This window comes from Nicotiana tomentosiformis, chromosome 1 (genome assembly GCF_000390325.3).
Source record: "Nicotiana tomentosiformis chromosome 1, ASM39032v3, whole genome shotgun sequence".
Classification (NCBI taxonomy): Eukaryota; Viridiplantae; Streptophyta; class Magnoliopsida; order Solanales; family Solanaceae; genus Nicotiana; species Nicotiana tomentosiformis.
In genome coordinates, this window is record NC_090812.1 from 25,292,148 (window position 1) to 25,308,336 (window position 16,189).

The following is a 16,189-nucleotide window of genomic DNA, read 5'->3' on the forward strand; positions in this document are numbered from 1 at the left end:
AACCAAACCAACTATAGAAATAGCTATTTAAATTTATTATTACACCCATATTATAATAATCTAATTCTTTATTTTATATATATATATATATATATATGTATGAATAATTTTATATAAAATTTCTAAAATTTTATGATACATATTAGCCATTTATATTTTTAGTCTACTTCTTTGCTATTATAATAATCTAATTCTTTATTTTATATATATATATATATATATATGTATGAATAATTTTATATAAAATTTCTAAAATTTTATGATACATATTAGCCATTTATATTTTTAGTCTACTTCTTTGCTATTATAATAATCTAATTCTTTATTTTTATATTCTAGTTTGATAGGTAATTAAATTATTCATCACTATTTGATTTAATTATCATCAATATATCTTGGTAAATGATAGATTTCTCAAAGAGCAATTGGTTTGATAGTGTTACGTTGAAAATGTACTCGTCGGAATATGTGGTTGGTAGTGTATATCTCATATTTAAGAAAATATTCGATAAATAACCAAAAAACCGAAAAAAACGGTAAAAACAGAATCGATAAAAAACGACTTAATTGATTTGATTTGGTTCCAATATTTGAAGAATCGACTTACTTGGTTTGATTTCTTTTTTGGGAAAAAATCGATCAAAATCAAACAAACATTCATACCTTTTGCTGTGAACTATCCTCCCCTATTTTATTTATAGGCATTTCTATCGTTCTACTTCAACATTTTTTTCTTTTTTCTTTGAACTCATAAAAGTACAAGTACTTAATAGAGAACCCACCAATGTTTCATCAAATTAAAGAGCTCTATAATACAATGGTTATATATTACTAGCTTTCATATTACTGACTACATACAAGATTAGAAGATGTAGGAGCCACCAAATAATTAGTCTTTATTATTTAGAAAGTCCTTAAAAGAGCTTTAAGTAAGAGATTTCTGTTATGATGAGAGCCTTTTTAAACTTCATACATGACATTCATGGAGCAAGAATTTGAAGTTACTGGGTTCAAAATTCTAATTCTTCTAAGGTACTGGGGTCTAAATTAAGAATTTGTACAATATTCAATAAATGTTTTAAAACAAATATAAAGTTTGGAACAAAGTTATTGGGTTCGACCGAACCCGCAATACGTACTGTGGCTCCGCCCTACATGGACATATTATATACCAAATTGAAAGTCTTGGAATGTAGTTTCTAACGCTATTAGCCGTTCATTCATACGACATCCGAAAAAAAAGATATAAGCGTAGGAAGATGGGCGAATGAGAGGGTGTCAAGCTAGCACCTCTTTGACTTTTCAAAAGTTGATATATATGTCTTAACTCGTCTCTCTCTTCATTTTCACATAGAACCCGACCATAGAACACCATATAACCTGTCCTTGAGCTCTCTAATAGTGTTTCAAAGAATACTAACATCCCGGGTACGAAATCGAGAAGCGATAACATCAGAACGATCCCTACGACGTAAGTATCGCTATATCGCCTCTTTTTTTTTTTTGTAATTTGAGTTTTGGAATGTATTTAATAGTTAATAAAATTTCTAATTTCTGTATTTAAGCTTTAAAATATCAAAGAAGGTTGATAAATTCTTTTCCTAATATTTAGAATTCACGGGACGGTGATCGGAAGTCGTGAGTTCGATTTATTTTACTTTTAGTAGACTGTTTTGTAGTCCACTCGTGTTGGCTTATTGTGCTGCTGATTTATGGAGTTTGGACGGATGAAGGGCCTAGAGAAACGCCATATGTGGTAGGGTAGTAGGTTGGTCGCTCGTTGTTGTAATTTCTGGTTAATTGATAACTTATTGATTGGGTATGTTATGGTATATTTGGTGGGTTTGTTGTATTGAAGGTCCCGAATTGTAGTTGGGTTATTTTTAAGCTGTTGATTATATTGTGTTTGTATCTCGCCTATAGTAGGCTTGAGAGAGCAGTGAAATCAGGAAAAATGTTGCCCGTTTTATTTTAGAATCGAGTTATCATTTGAGATACGTGATATACCACCGCCATCTAAGTTGTACACGTATTTCTTTGTTATAGAGTTGGTACGCTAGTTGTCGTAAGCTTGTTGTTGAGTTGCATTGACAACTTGAGGTATGTTAAGGCTATCCATTCTTTCATTTTGGCATGATCCATATGAAACAAACGAAATGTGCAAACGCTGAACTTTCATAAATAACTCTATTCATACAAGTATTAGGGGTGCCTATGTTCTTGATTCCCCATGTGTCCTATTATTATATCTTCTGTTCATGGGTCTCAGAAAAATACATAAGTTGCTAAAGTTTATCCGAAGGCATATTGATCTTATGACATTCCAAGAGATTTTATTGACTTACTTCATTATGCATTGCATTCATTTATACATGTACATTGATCCATAACCAGATGGCGTTATATACGCGTATATTATATGTATATGGGATATAGAAAAAGGTTATGGCGTTATATATGCACCACCACCTGATCAGCTGGTATACGTTGATGATTTCGCCCACAGTGGCTGAGATAATATGATGGGATGCCCTCAGAGGTTTGATGATATTATGTACGTATATACCTATGCATGGTATGGCATTTATACACACATGCATGATATTATAATTTTTTCATAATTCACAGAGCTATTCAGAATTACAGGTTGAGTTCTTTACTCCATGCTTCTTTCATGTCTTTTATATAGTATTGTCATGCCTTACATACTCGGTACTTTATTTGTACTGACGTCCCTTTTGCTTGGGGACGCTGCATTTCATGCCCGCAGGTCCCGATAGACAGGTTGAGAGTTCTCCTAGTAGGCTATCAGCTCAGCGGGAGGTGTTTGTGCACTCCACTTACTCCGGAGTTGCCTATTTAGTCAGTATGATTTGAATATGTATTGATTGGTATGGCGGGGCTCTGTCCCGACCTTTATGATATTTATGTACTCTTAGAGGCTTGTAGACAGATGTCATGTATACAGATATTGGTATGGCCTTGTCGGTCTATGTTTTGAGTATATTAAGGATCATGTCGGACTTATAGGCCAGAGCGTCATATGTATAAGTCAGTATATATCAAGTTGGGTCACCCTATATTGAGTATTTCCTCATGTTTTATTCTACTTATCTCACGACAGCCTCTCCAGCTCATTTACCTTTGATAGTATGATACGAAAGATACGTTACGTTGGTACTCGATTGAGTAAGGTATCGGGTGCCAGTTGCGGCCCATCGATTTGGGTCGTGACAATCCATCTCAACTGATAGGCCTAAATGAATCGACCAGCTCTATGGTTATTATATCCTTCAAACTCCACACTGGATAAGAACCATATTATCCATTTAGAAAATGGATAATCAATGGGTATAACTTTTACATTTGTAAAGCCTCAAATTGGGGGTTCCTCAAGTTAAAGAGACTAAGAATTCTCCCAAAAGTGATCATATGCAAGTAAGTCATGGATAATATGGTTATCCATATTATCCGCCGGTTAACCCGTTTTTTATCCGTATTAAATATGAGTCGGATTGGATAATTTATCCATTTTTTTATTACCCGTTTTCGACCCGAACCATATCCGACCCGACCCGACCGTTTGCCACTCCTACTCCCAGTAAATACACATTTTTGTCGAGACTTTCTAAGGTACGAAACTGACCTTTTTCTAGGGGTGTTCATCTTGAAAAATCGATCCAAATCAAAAACCGAACCAAACCGATCAAATTTGGCTTGATTTTGGTTTTAATCAAAAAATAACCGAAAAAATCGAACCAAACCAACTATAGAAATAGCTATTTAAATTTATTTTATATATATATATATATATAAAATTTTATATAAAGTTTCTAAAATTTTATGATACATATTAGCCATTTATATTTTTAGTCTACTTCTTTGCTATTATAATAATCTAATTCTTTATTTTTATATTCTAGTTTGATAGGTAATTAAATTATTCATCACTATTTGATTCAATTATCATCAATATATCTTGGTAAATGATAGATTTCTCAAAGAGCAATTGGTTTGATAATGTTACGTTGAAAATGTACTCGTCGAAATATGTGGTTGGTAGTGTATATCTAATATTTAAGAAAAAATCCGATAAATAACCGAAAAAAACGATAAAAACAGAATCGATAAAAAATGACTTAATTGATTTGGTTTGGTTCCAATATTTAAAAAACCGACTTACTTGGTTTGGTGTCTTTTTTGGAAAAAATCGATCAAAACCGAACAACATTCATACCTTTTGCTATGAACTATCCTCGCCTATTTTATCTATAGGCATTTCTATCGTTCTACTTCAACATTTTTTTTTTCTTTGAACTCATAAAAGTACAATTACTTAATAGAGAACCCACCAATGTTTCATCAAATTAAAGAGCTCTATAATACCATGGTTATATATTACTAGCTATCATATTACTGACTACATACAAGATTAGAAGATGTAGGAGCCACCAAATAATTAGTCTCTATTATTTAGAAAGTCCTTAAAAGAGCTTTTAGTAAGAGATTTCTGTTATGATGAGAGCCTTTTTAAACTTCATACATGACATTCATGGAGCAAGAATTTGGAGTTACTCGGTTCGAAATTTTAATTCTTCTAAGGTATTGGGGTCTAAATTAAGAATTTGTACAATATTCAATAAATTTTTTAAAACAAATATAAAGTTTGGATCAAAGTTACTGGGTTCGACCGAACACGTAACACGTACTGTGGCTCCGCCCCAGCATGGACCTCTCCTAAACTACTAATCTAAGTATGCAATTGTATTTTTCTTTCATTATAACATAATGAATTGTATAGTACTTATACAAAACCAACTAGACACCGTCCATGCAAAAATAATTTTCTTTTGGCGAAGAGTAGATGTCCTCACTGGAAAAATGAAAATGACCTAAATAATTGGGGGCCAAAAAAGTATCTTTTTAATTTCAAAATGGGACTCTCAGTAGTAAGTGGACAAAATAGACAACTGTTTGCCAAAATACTATATTAGGCTGTTAAAACTCACCAAATGCAAATGGTCCCATTCAATGAATGAAGCTTTTTGTGACTGTAGAGAGACCATGCTAATCCAGTTTTTGACAACTCCATCCTCTTCATATTTTCACAATATAATCATATTCTTTTCTCATCCGAATTATTTAAATATTTAATTTTTTGTTAATATTCAAATTTTAAAGGTGCTTTTTCCATCATAATTAGGATTAGTGAATTGAAAATTTTGAAGATTAGTTAAAAGTAAATTCCACCAAGTGCTGACAGGTCATCCATCATGTGAACATCAGTCCACCCTGTTTCTTACTTTTCAAAAGAGCTGGCTTGGGGTTGGGGTTTGTGGGGGGGGGGGGGAGGGGGGTTGTATGTGAGTGTGGTTCTCTACTTACTTCTGTATGCTTTGAGAGCCTTTCTTGGGCTATTGCCAACCATATCATTCTTTTTCCTTTCTTGTCTATTCCTTTTTCTTTCTTTCTTTAATCTACTGAATCTTTTCTATCAGTTTAAGAGGGATCATTTCTTTGAATTCTTCATAATCATCAGTCTCTATACATGGCTACTGAAACTGTTACATCAGATCATCCTATACCTGCCTCTGAGGTAAGCTTCTGTGATTTTTTCTCTTCAGTTGCTAATGAATTTTACCAGATATATTTGTTTTTTGTATCTTGTTTTGAATGGATATATATGTTGACAGCTTTCAAGTACTTTATTTTTGGTGGTTTGGATATAGATAGAGTTTTGCAGCAAAAATACCCTTTAGCCTGCTTTGTCATCTGCTATTATTATGTGTTGAGTTTATTATCATAGACCGAACAAAGTTTAGATGTTATAAAAGAAAATTGTACCAAAGTAAAAAAGAAGAATGAGATCTTTTTAGCTCAAGGATCCTATAGAATATTGTAAATTAGATTTTTTTATAAGGATGTTAGGGTGATAAGCCTTATTAGTCACTGATATCTATGAGAAAGTAAAAGAGATAATTTCACTGTTCAAGTGAATTTTATCCGTCTTCAAAACAGATTTATGTGATACTCTAGTTTTTATTACTCATGATATCATAAGAAAAAAATTGATGAAATGTCTGATAAGTGACATCTCTGCTGAGATGAAAATTAGTTGCTTTGCTTGTGAGAACTGATTTTTGTGTGTAGGAATACTGGCCTGTTTCTTTGTTTATTTCGTTTTCTTGTTGCTTTCTTATCCTTTGACCTTTGTATGTAACTTGAACATGACAAAAGTTAGTGTTATATGAGTTCGCCAAAGAAAAAGCCTCATCACCCTCTTTCCTAGGGTGCTTTATGTCAATGTCAATCTTTGTTGAGACTGATGAGGAAATTACCATTTGTATTTCCCTAAATTTGTCCTTTTCTTAACTAGTTCAGATTTATGTATTCCATTAAGTTTCTTCAAAGAAGTGGGCACTGAGCTACCACACTTGAAAACTGAAAGCTTATTAATGTCCAAGATTTCATTCCTTTTTTCAGTTCACCATTCTAAAAAGTAAAAATTTATATTCCAGCTTTTTCATTTTCCTTTTAGTCCTGTGGATTCAAACATTTTCTCATTTGATTTCTGCTTGATATCTCTTTTTTATTCTCTTCTCATTGCTTCTTCAATGTTTATTGCAGAAAATTGAGAAGGAAGTGCTTGAAGAGGTTAAGACTATGGAAGAAGAGAGTGTAACCCCTACTAAAGAGAATGGAACAAAACCAATAGAAGAGGATTCCCCTAGTCCACTGGTTTCTTCTACTGAATCAGTGGAAAAAATAGAGGACACAAAAAGCGAAGCTCCAGTAATTGAAGAGCCAAAGAAGGATAGCGAGGAAGAAAAGCCGAAAGCTGAGGAACCAGGCTCAACTATAGCTGAAGAAGTACAGAAAGCTGATGAAGGAGAGAAGCCAACAATAGAGGAGCAACCAGCAACCATTATTGAAGAATTAAAGGAGGAAGAAAAGCCTAAAGCTGATGAACCAATTTCAGTAATAGTCCAAGAAGTAAAGAAAGCTGATGAGGAGCCAACAATAGAGGAACCACCACCAACCATCCTTGAAGAGGTAAAGAAAAGTGATGAGGAAGAGAAGCCAATAGTTGATGAGCCATCGCCCCCGGCAATTGAAGAGGTAAAGAAAGCTGATGAGTACCAGAAGCCTAACGCTGATGAAATATCGCCACCTCCGCCCACAACTGACGAGGAGGAGAAACCAAAAGCTGAGAAACTGGCAAGCACACCTGCTACTTCAGCAGAATCAGAAGAAAAGACCGCAGACAAGGAAATTAAGCCTCCAACTATTGAAGAAGTTAAGAAACTAGATGAGGCGCCTGCATTGGATGTTACTAGCAAAGATATTCCAGAATTATCCAAGGAACCTGCGCCTGAACCAGAAGCTCAAAGTATTCCTGAGCAAGTTGTTGATGTTACCAAAGGTGAACTAGAGGTGCAACCAGGGGCTGAAAAGGTTGAAATTTTGGAGAAAGGATCTGAAAATGAGCCTGTCAATGAAAAGCCTGAGGAGCCGCCAACAACAGTTGACGTTGTGGAAACATCAGTTGAGGCAGTTGAGGACAAGAAGGAGCAAGCATATTTAGAGGCCAGTGAACCACAAAAAGCTGTTGTAACAGTGTCAGAAGTTCCAGCGGCAGAACCTAAGATAGAAGAAATTTCAGTAGCAGCTCCCATTGCAGAGGAAAAGCCAACTGAAGCTGCTGAAAAGATTGAGCAAGAAGCTGCTGAGGCCGTTACTGGAAAAGATGAAGCGATTCCAGTAGATAAAGTAGAAGAAGCCCCAAAAGGGGAACCTCTTCTTGCAGAGAGCTCGAAACAAGTAACTTCAACCACTTTAGGAACACTAATGCAGAAAACAGATGAGGAAGGCCCTGCTGAAGTTGCGGGAGACAATGCTGTTGTTGAGGAGAAAGAAAAGGAATCGGTTCCAGAGGCTACAGTTGCTGAAGCACCAGCAAAAGAAGAGGTAGAAAAAGTCAAAAGAGAAACAAAGGATGTGAAAACTGATGATCAAGATAAGGGAGAGAAAAGTGTTGCGACTGAGGAATTAGCTGCACCAGAAGCAAAGGTTATTGAAACATCTGAAGTTGCCGAAAAGGCCCCAGAAGTGGAGATTAGTTCCAGAGACATTGAACCAATTGCTGAAAATGGGAGCAAAAATGAAGAGAAAATTGCTGCAACTGAAGCCAATGAAGCTGCAGAAGTTGAGAAGAAAGTGGATGAGGCAACAGCTAATGCTAGTGAACCTTCAGCTGAAGAAGCTCAGAAGCCAGAGACAGAGGCAAAAGATGAGAAAATTGCTGAAGCTGAGAAAGAAGTTGAGGAGATAGCAAAAACAGAAGAAGTTCCAGTGAAGACAAAGCAATCAAGCAACCTTATGTCTAAGGTGAAGCAGTCCCTTGTAAAGGCAAAGAAAGCAATCATTGGCAAGTCCCCCAACTCCAAATCTGAATCAAAGAATGAAGTCAAAACCAAATAAGATATCAGAAGCTCTGAGATAAATATTACAATGATCCGAAGCGAGTAAATTTACTAGTGGTGTGATCTTTATTTTTCTTATTCTTAATCTTTTTCATTTTTTGGTCACCAGGGGTCAGGTATATCGCTATGTTGTCTTGTTTCGTATGATTCTAGTGTTTGCCCATAGGTATTGTATAGTTGTGCTTTGCTTTCTACTCTTCCAAACTAGAGAGAATGTTCCTTTTTATGATTTTCTTTTCATATTTGACTGTTGAGTTTGTGAGTTTGTGGAAAAACATATTCAATTGATTGGATAATGATGTACATAAAGTGTCATATTTCTATATATAGGCTTGTCCTTGTTGCTTGTCCTTATTGTTGTTTCTTATTATGGTTAAAAAGTCTTTATTCACGAGTTGTTGGTCATTGATCTGCTAATCTGTTTGCAAATACACTTGAATCTTTTGTGCTTTGCTGCTTCAAGCGAGCAAGAATGTACGGCTACAATGGGTTTGTTATTCTTTTGGTGTCTACAAAACGAAAATCTGTTGGAAACCTGATATGGTTCTTCTGAAAACTCGTTTAATCACAAGCTTCAAAAACTTCCTTTCCCTTTACAAGGCTTACAACAACAACTACTACTACTGCCTCAATCCCAAATAAGTAGGTGTCGAATGAAATATCCTCATTTCATTCTTTAAGCTCAACCCATACCACTATCATTACCAAACAAAATAAAAGTTACCTTTACAAGGCTTGCTTTCAATATTTTCACTCCATTCATGTTATTGCATAAAAGGAGAGTTAATGTCATATCCAGAGGCATACACAGAGATTTGCACTATCAGTGGCCATCTATTGTTACAGTTTGACAAGTACAATGTTTTGGACGGGGATGGTAATTCTAAACTGCTTTACACTGATGTTCACTTCGCAATATTTTCAAGTGGTGTCGACATATAGTATTTACATGTTATTTTTAAAGTACATATTATTTTTAAAGCGGGGTCAAATGATACTACTTGATTCTAATAAGTGTCTCTGCTACTGGTCATATCCATTTTTGGAAACAAAAGGATAGGCAAAGAGAATCCACCATATAAAAGTAGAAAGAAGGGAGGAGGAGACAACACGTCTTCTCCTTAATTTTCATCACAGAAAATTAATTGAATCAAAAGTGGAACAACAACTGGGACATGTAGCTTCATGTACAATAAATTCACCAGTATTGGCAATCAAGCTGGATTGATGACGTGAAAAGGACTGCTCCTGTATACTCCTTCTCATCAGTGACTATCACCTTTCAAAATCTTATAACCAACTTTCAATATTCAAAACTTGTATGATGTATCATCGCTCAACCATGGAATCGGTTAAGACAAAGTCAATAATACACATTAAATTGGTAATTGTTCACGTTGATGGAGCGGGGACATTAAAAACACTGCACTAAAAACTTTCTTTTCACAATCTTTCCCTTGTTTCAAAAGTTTTTGAGTTGTTTCATAGAGAATCAAGAACGTGAGCAGGACGATAAAAGCCATCAGCATTGCTTTTTTAAATAACAGTATTGTCCAAACCAACTTGCACCATCTCAACTATTCCATGTATCGAATAACTCTGTCTATCAAGGACTAGGCATATGCCAAGAATTCGTCCAAAATGCTTTTTTTGATTTTCCCTTCTTCCTATAAAAGCCTCCTCATATCCTAAACTAACAGGGACATAATTAGTTGGGAAGAGAAGAGGGTTAAAATTTTCAAAAAATGCTTCATATTACTGCACCTATTCTGCTTGGAGAAAAATACCAAATATTGAAAAGTACAGATGAATAAATGAGAACTGGCTTGCGCTTTCTTATTATTAGAGCACATGTTGATATGTCTGGTACACATGACATAACACAGTTGAGATGCCAAATACATGATCCTTCATGGGGAGGGTGGGAAGAAGTATGCTCCAACTGCTTTTAGATATCTTGGATGTACATTTGAAGGAGAAAATTATGGTCTCTCTTTACATTACCAAAATCTGTGCATTCGTCGTGTATGTTGATGCTACATTCCGATGGTAGTTGCAAAAACCAGCATGGAACTCTACCAGTTAACAACAATTCGATTTCAGAACTGCATACTGGTCGGATTTAAACGGGGCAACCTTCCGCTGATTGAGAAAATGACCTCTTCCATAAGATGAACAATCCACGGTCAGTGATCAGAACATAAAGTTGTGTCTACAGACTGGAACCTGGATAAAAGACTCAGATCGTTCAGTGAAATACTCTATCTTCCAGGTCGCATACCCAAAAGCGAGGAATATACGTACAACAAATGGTGTTTTGGCAGAGATTCGCAATATAAACTTCACTTTCACATCTTATCATAAGGAATGAAGTTGCTCCTCACTACATTAGAGTCACTGATCAAACTGAATGTCACAGAGTTTTTTCTAATACAAACTCACCAGCTTCACTTCCAGGCACATCTGTTTGGTTGGTCAAGTTATTAGCTGCACTACCAGTAACATCAAGGAGTTGATCATTTTTTTGCACCAAAGCTGATTTGTCCAGAATTTCATTTGCTGCTTGCACCTGATATAGCAGGAAAGAGAACTGATTAAGACTATGCAGTGCTGATGTTATATGACTGACAAGGAAAACTTTTAGCTCGCCATGAGTTAAAGCAAAATATACCAAGGGTCAGTAATATTTCTGGGCCATGACTGCAAGCAATTATTGTGTTAGACGAATTTGCACTTGGCCCAGGAATCAGGATAATACAGGAGCATTTTTACAGTATTAGTAATTGACCCTCAGCTTAGGGACAGAAGCAGAAGGAAAATAAGTCAATTTAAATGGCAACTACCATGGAATATCATGAACCTACCATGGAACCAGAAAATTCAAAGTGTCTCCAAGTGTGTGCTAGTAAGCCAGTAATAACCATGAAGAAACTCAAAGCATTTGCCTAAGTCACCAACTAGATACCAAGCTATTCGCCATGGAATTTGAGAAATATCTAACAGCACTAGGAACCAACAGCAGCATGTGTGACCCAAGAAGAATTCTGAGTTGCTCCTGAATATTGAAGTTTGAACAAGCTGGCACACCTAGAGGTCCCTTGACATTAGGTGCATCCCTAGTCTCCCTAACAAGCTTCCTACGAGGTATCAGCCTTTTTCAAAATCAGCATTAGTCTTCATATGTAACATCCTCCTAATTACAGCTATACAGAACTGTGCAGCAGTTGTGACATAATGGCAAATGAAGCCAGAAATGGAAAACCTTTCTATAGATTCCACCTTTATACTTCTCTATTTCGTAATAGATAATTGGCCATTTCATGTAGAAGAAAAAGAAGACAAGACAGTTATGAGTTGCATCCTATATATCTTCAATTACATTTAATATTTCTTCCGTTTATTCTCCTCTCAACAGAAAAATCTCACCAAATATATGCAGCATGACTCCTCAATAATAAACACCCTCTCTCTCCCCACTTCCACTGATTGTTCATAAACATGAATCTTTATCTACAGAATAATGCTATGTGTCTGCATCCATTTATACATATCATCACTACACACAAAGAGACTATATAGGAATCAGTAACTTCTATTCTCCAGCAAACAGAGTTTATAGTGCCTGTTTTCTTTCATTTCGTACTCTTCTTTTTTTCTCCTTTTCAATAGATAGAACATGATAAGTCCTTGATAAAAATACACACCTGACTGCATGTCTGATTTATTGGGAGGCTAGATTCAGCATCACGGACTATCCGTGAGTTCTTCTTGTGTACTGGATTTTTGGAATCCAAAATTGGTGGTACACTCGGTCTGTCCACTGAAACTCCTACCCTTGCAGCGTTCAAAGGGACAGCAGCACCAGTTGATGATTGCCCTGCCAAAGGAGCCAAAGATGGTCGTGGGATTGGCATGGGAAGTCCTTGACCAGGATGTGCAAAGGCATGACGACTAGATACAGCTATTCCTGGATAAGCAGCAGTGGCAGGAATTGGAGGTGACGGAAAATGAGATCCTTGAACAGAGGGGATTGGAAAAACAGGGCAGCCAGACGATCTACCATTCATGTCAAGCATACCCATTCCATAGCCCATCCCCATTCCCATACCCATCCCTAAACCCATTGGAGAGAAATGTGGCATTTGGGCAGCATGCATGTGCTGCACTCCAGCAGGAAACATCATTGGTGGGACACAAAACCCTGCTCCCATAGACATTATCTGCAAAAAAGGGGATGAACCAATTAGCAATTGTAGTTATGACTCTAATTCTCAGTTCTTAAAAAAAGCATAGAAAACCATCATCTAACCTGTACTTGCAGTTGAAGTGTCTTCAAATACTCAATAGCTTCATCAAGCATTGAAGCTTTATCCGCCTAGCAATCAATAAGGAAAGCCATCAAAATTATTGAAAATGAGAAACTACAGGAGGAGTTAGGATACAATAAGGTTGGGTGATGGTTACTTTTAAGATTACCAGCAACACTTCATCAAACCGTGTCAGTTAAAGCAACTTGAAATATATGAGTGAAATACCAGCAAAATCTTACTCTAGCTTATGCATTAAGCTCAAATAAGTTACTGACATTTTCTGAGTTTTTAACTAACTTAAAGTTGATTGCTTGATGAAGTATGGTAGAAAAAGAATAGACAAATTTTTTTTCATATAGAGAAAGGTGATAGCAGCTAGCACTAAGTAAGTGTTGTAGTAATTACAAGTGCGCAAAACACCAAAAGACAAAATCCCTTTCCAATCTTACAGGGATTACAAAAAAGGAACAGACAAAATCACATAAATCAACTTCTCAGCATGACTTTAACTTATCCAAAGACTTTTTGTACCTTATTGCAGTTGGGTATTAGTTCCTGTAATGCACGCATCTTTTCATTAATCCTATCCCTTCGCCTCTGTTTGCAGAAAATGAATCAGAATGCATTTATATCTAAATCATCTTAAGAAGATTTACGACCTCAAAATGCAAAAGGCACAGATGATGTGTTAATGGTCAGCTCACCCGCTCAGACAAATTATGCACCTCTGCAGCTCGGCTTCTCTTTGAACCTGTACCTCCTCGAGTAGGGCATGTTTTTTTTATACCAACAGATTCTTCTTCAACATCCTGAACAGAAGATATTTCCTTGTCAGACTCAACATCTTAACAAAGATGTAACATACTACAAAACGATGTTAAAAGTAATGGCCTTTAAGTAATAAACTTACTTCACTTGGACACCCGGAATCCTCATTATCTCGGGTTTTCCTCTTTAGATTATGAGGCTGATCACTTGATCCTCTCTCTGCACTGCTACCAGAGCATACAGATGAGCAAACAACCCCATGTTCAACATTTCTCTCACCATCAGCTGTATCTGTCGTTGCCTTTGCACCAGTAAACTGACCAGGGGTGTTGGCACTATTACTCGAACGATCTCTGAACACATTATCAGACTGTTCAACACGACATGATCTATCATGAAAGCTATCCCCAGATGCTCTTGACTCGAGTTGGGAAGGTACCACATTAGTTGGATAATGGAGGTCATTTTCCTTCTTGGAACTTAAATAGTCTTCAACTGCTGCAGCATTTACATTATTGTGGCTATTTGTCACATTTTCTCCTTCTTTACTCCCCTTTGCTTCTACGGTATATGAATCTGAGACATTCGGACCCCCAGTAATATTTTGAAGCTTCGCTGCTTTAACAAATGTAGCAGGTCTTGAGAAATGTGAAAAGTTCGGCAAACTGGAGCAACTTCCAGACATATTTTGCTTTTGGATTTTAATGCTTTTGACCTCACCAGCTGCAGCTTGATTTTGACCTGAATCCCCATACACAGACACTGGAGTATTGCTAATTTTACTGCTAAAGACATCTGAAACTCCTGATTCTAGATGACCTTTCTGAGGTGCCAATGAACATAACAGGCTAAATTTGGAAGAAGGAGAAACCTTTCTTTGCTCAAAATTACCAGCATTATGAATAGGAACACTATGTGAATCCCTAATCATCTTATCGGAACTACCTCTCTTATTTATTAAACCAAATTCACTCTGTCTGGATGGTTCATTTGCCGTCAAACCAGATATTTCAGGCAAAAACTGAGAACAATAATCTTGTTGAAGACTATCATCTGCTGCATAACCTAACCAAGGCACCCCTTCATCCTCTTGAATCAAATCCAGTTCATCAGTGGGCACAGATAATGGCATATCATTCAACATAGAGTCCATCACACCAAACTTCCCAATCTTTGAGACATTTGATGGAAGTTTATTAGGAATAGGGTTCTTCTTAGCACTACTGGACTGGCCTTGCATCATAATCTGACCATTTTCCCATACAAGCTCAACCAAGTCATTCTCAGGACTGCATAAATACCAAGAAAATTTCTCAAAACATAGCAAACAACCAACTAGCTAAATATTAAATCAACTGGTTCCAATCAAAGGCATAAAACAAAATGCAAAAATGGAAACAGTACTCACAAAGAAGAGAGATGAGTTGTAGATGAGATTCTCTGTTGGCCAGATTCAAGCTTCCCTCTAGCCATTTTCAAAAACTCAGAGAGAGGCATGATGGAGAGGTGTGTGATAACTGCTAACTCAGAATTGCTCTAACTTTGGGCACTCTGACATTTTTAGGAAATCTTCCACACCTAGTCCAGTAGCATTTTTTTTTCCAGCAAAAATCCAAACATTTTAGAATTCTCAAGCATATAACACTGAAAACCAAAAACTGTTTCCATAAACTAATGTCCTAATCAGTAAAATTATATAAAACCCATAACAGTAGTAAGGATATAAATAATTAAGTTATCAGTCAAAGTCCCAATTGTTTAATGGGGTTTCATAAGATACTTTAAAATAATAAAGCAACCAACTTGAGATTTCTTTGAGTTAAAAGTTCAATCTTTTTATTCAATTTCAATCATTAGAGTACAAACCCCTTCAAGATTTCTATTAATTAACAACCCACAATTATTTATACACTAATATAAAAAATTACTAGTTAATTTAAAACAAAACCCACCTCTTCAAAACACACGAAAATTAACACTCAGCTCCAAGATCAGCTCTCATCCGAATGAAAAAAGCACCAAACTTTATGCAAGAAAATCTCAGTCTTGAACTAAGTATTATTTACTTCAAAGATAACTTCTTTTATTCTTGAAAGTACCAATATTTGGGTCTCCACATGCTCAGCCTAGCTTTCCAAAAAAGTACAAATCTTCACAGCTAAACTCCCACTTGGGTTTTTAAGCTCCAAGAAAAACAACTGTACTTCTCGAAAATGTAAAGAAGATTTAGAGAGAGAGAGAGAGAGAGAGAGAGGAGGGATAAATAAAGAAAAGAAAGTAATCAGTTAAAAAGATTGCAAAGAGAGGGTATTGGGTAGTAGTAGAAGGCGGCGAAAGACTTGGGAATTTGCAGGTGGCCGAGGTATGAAGGCACTCTCCACAGTAAATATTTTTGAACAGAAATAAAGCACAGGAAGAATGTAGAGTACTTGCTTTTTTAGCTTAAACAGAGAGCATACGCTTCCAAATCTGTCGTGTTTTTAACCATGGTTAAGAAAAAGTACACTTAATAACTTAACCACAGTCATATTTATCCTTTTGGAGTAGTTGTTGGAGTACTATTGTCGGGTTTGTAGTATGATTAATTTTGTGTTTATTTTACGTGGATGGAGACCGTTGGTCTGATCA

The 16,189-nt window shown here is 36.0% G+C and overlaps 2 protein-coding genes across 7 annotated transcripts; one reads left to right on the plus strand and one right to left on the minus strand.

The window, feature by feature from the left end:
* Nucleotides 1-5,359: 5,359 nt before the first annotated feature.
* LOC104086605 (uncharacterized) lies at nucleotides 5,360-8,808 on the plus strand. 2 transcript variants are annotated; one of them, XM_009590920.4, is made up of 2 exons: nucleotides 5,360-5,596; nucleotides 6,628-8,808. In XM_009590920.4, exons 1-2 carry the CDS (start codon nucleotides 5,549-5,551, stop codon nucleotides 8,479-8,481), a joined length of 1,902 nt encoding a protein of 633 aa, XP_009589215.1. In that variant the 5' UTR covers nucleotides 5,360-5,548; the 3' UTR covers nucleotides 8,482-8,808. The 2 variants fall into 2 exon arrangements, with proteins under 2 accessions (XP_009589215.1, XP_018623027.1); XM_018767511.3 differs by lacking the exon at nucleotides 5,360-5,596 and adding an exon at nucleotides 6,475-6,499.
* A 1,486-nt stretch (nucleotides 8,809-10,294) lies between these two features.
* LOC104086604 (transcription factor PIF3-like) lies at nucleotides 10,295-15,971 on the minus strand. Of its 5 annotated transcripts, none has more exons than XR_684130.4 (9): nucleotides 15,514-15,970; nucleotides 14,970-15,139; nucleotides 13,704-14,850; nucleotides 13,498-13,602; nucleotides 13,325-13,390; nucleotides 12,793-12,858; nucleotides 12,188-12,703; nucleotides 10,788-11,052; nucleotides 10,295-10,709 (listed from the first exon to the last, which is right to left on the minus strand). XR_684130.4 is itself a non-coding variant. In XM_009590919.4 (9 exons), exons 2-9 carry the CDS (start codon nucleotides 15,056-15,058, stop codon nucleotides 10,696-10,698), a joined length of 2,130 nt encoding a protein of 709 aa, XP_009589214.1. In that variant the 5' UTR covers nucleotides 15,059-15,139; nucleotides 15,514-15,970; the 3' UTR covers nucleotides 10,295-10,695. The 5 variants fall into 5 exon arrangements, 1 of the variants encoding a protein (XP_009589214.1); XM_009590919.4 differs by having other exon boundaries at nucleotides 10,926-11,052; XR_684132.3 differs by lacking the exon at nucleotides 10,295-10,709 and adding an exon at nucleotides 11,348-11,620 and having other exon boundaries at nucleotides 10,916-11,052.
* Nucleotides 15,972-16,189: the final 218 nt, after the last annotated feature.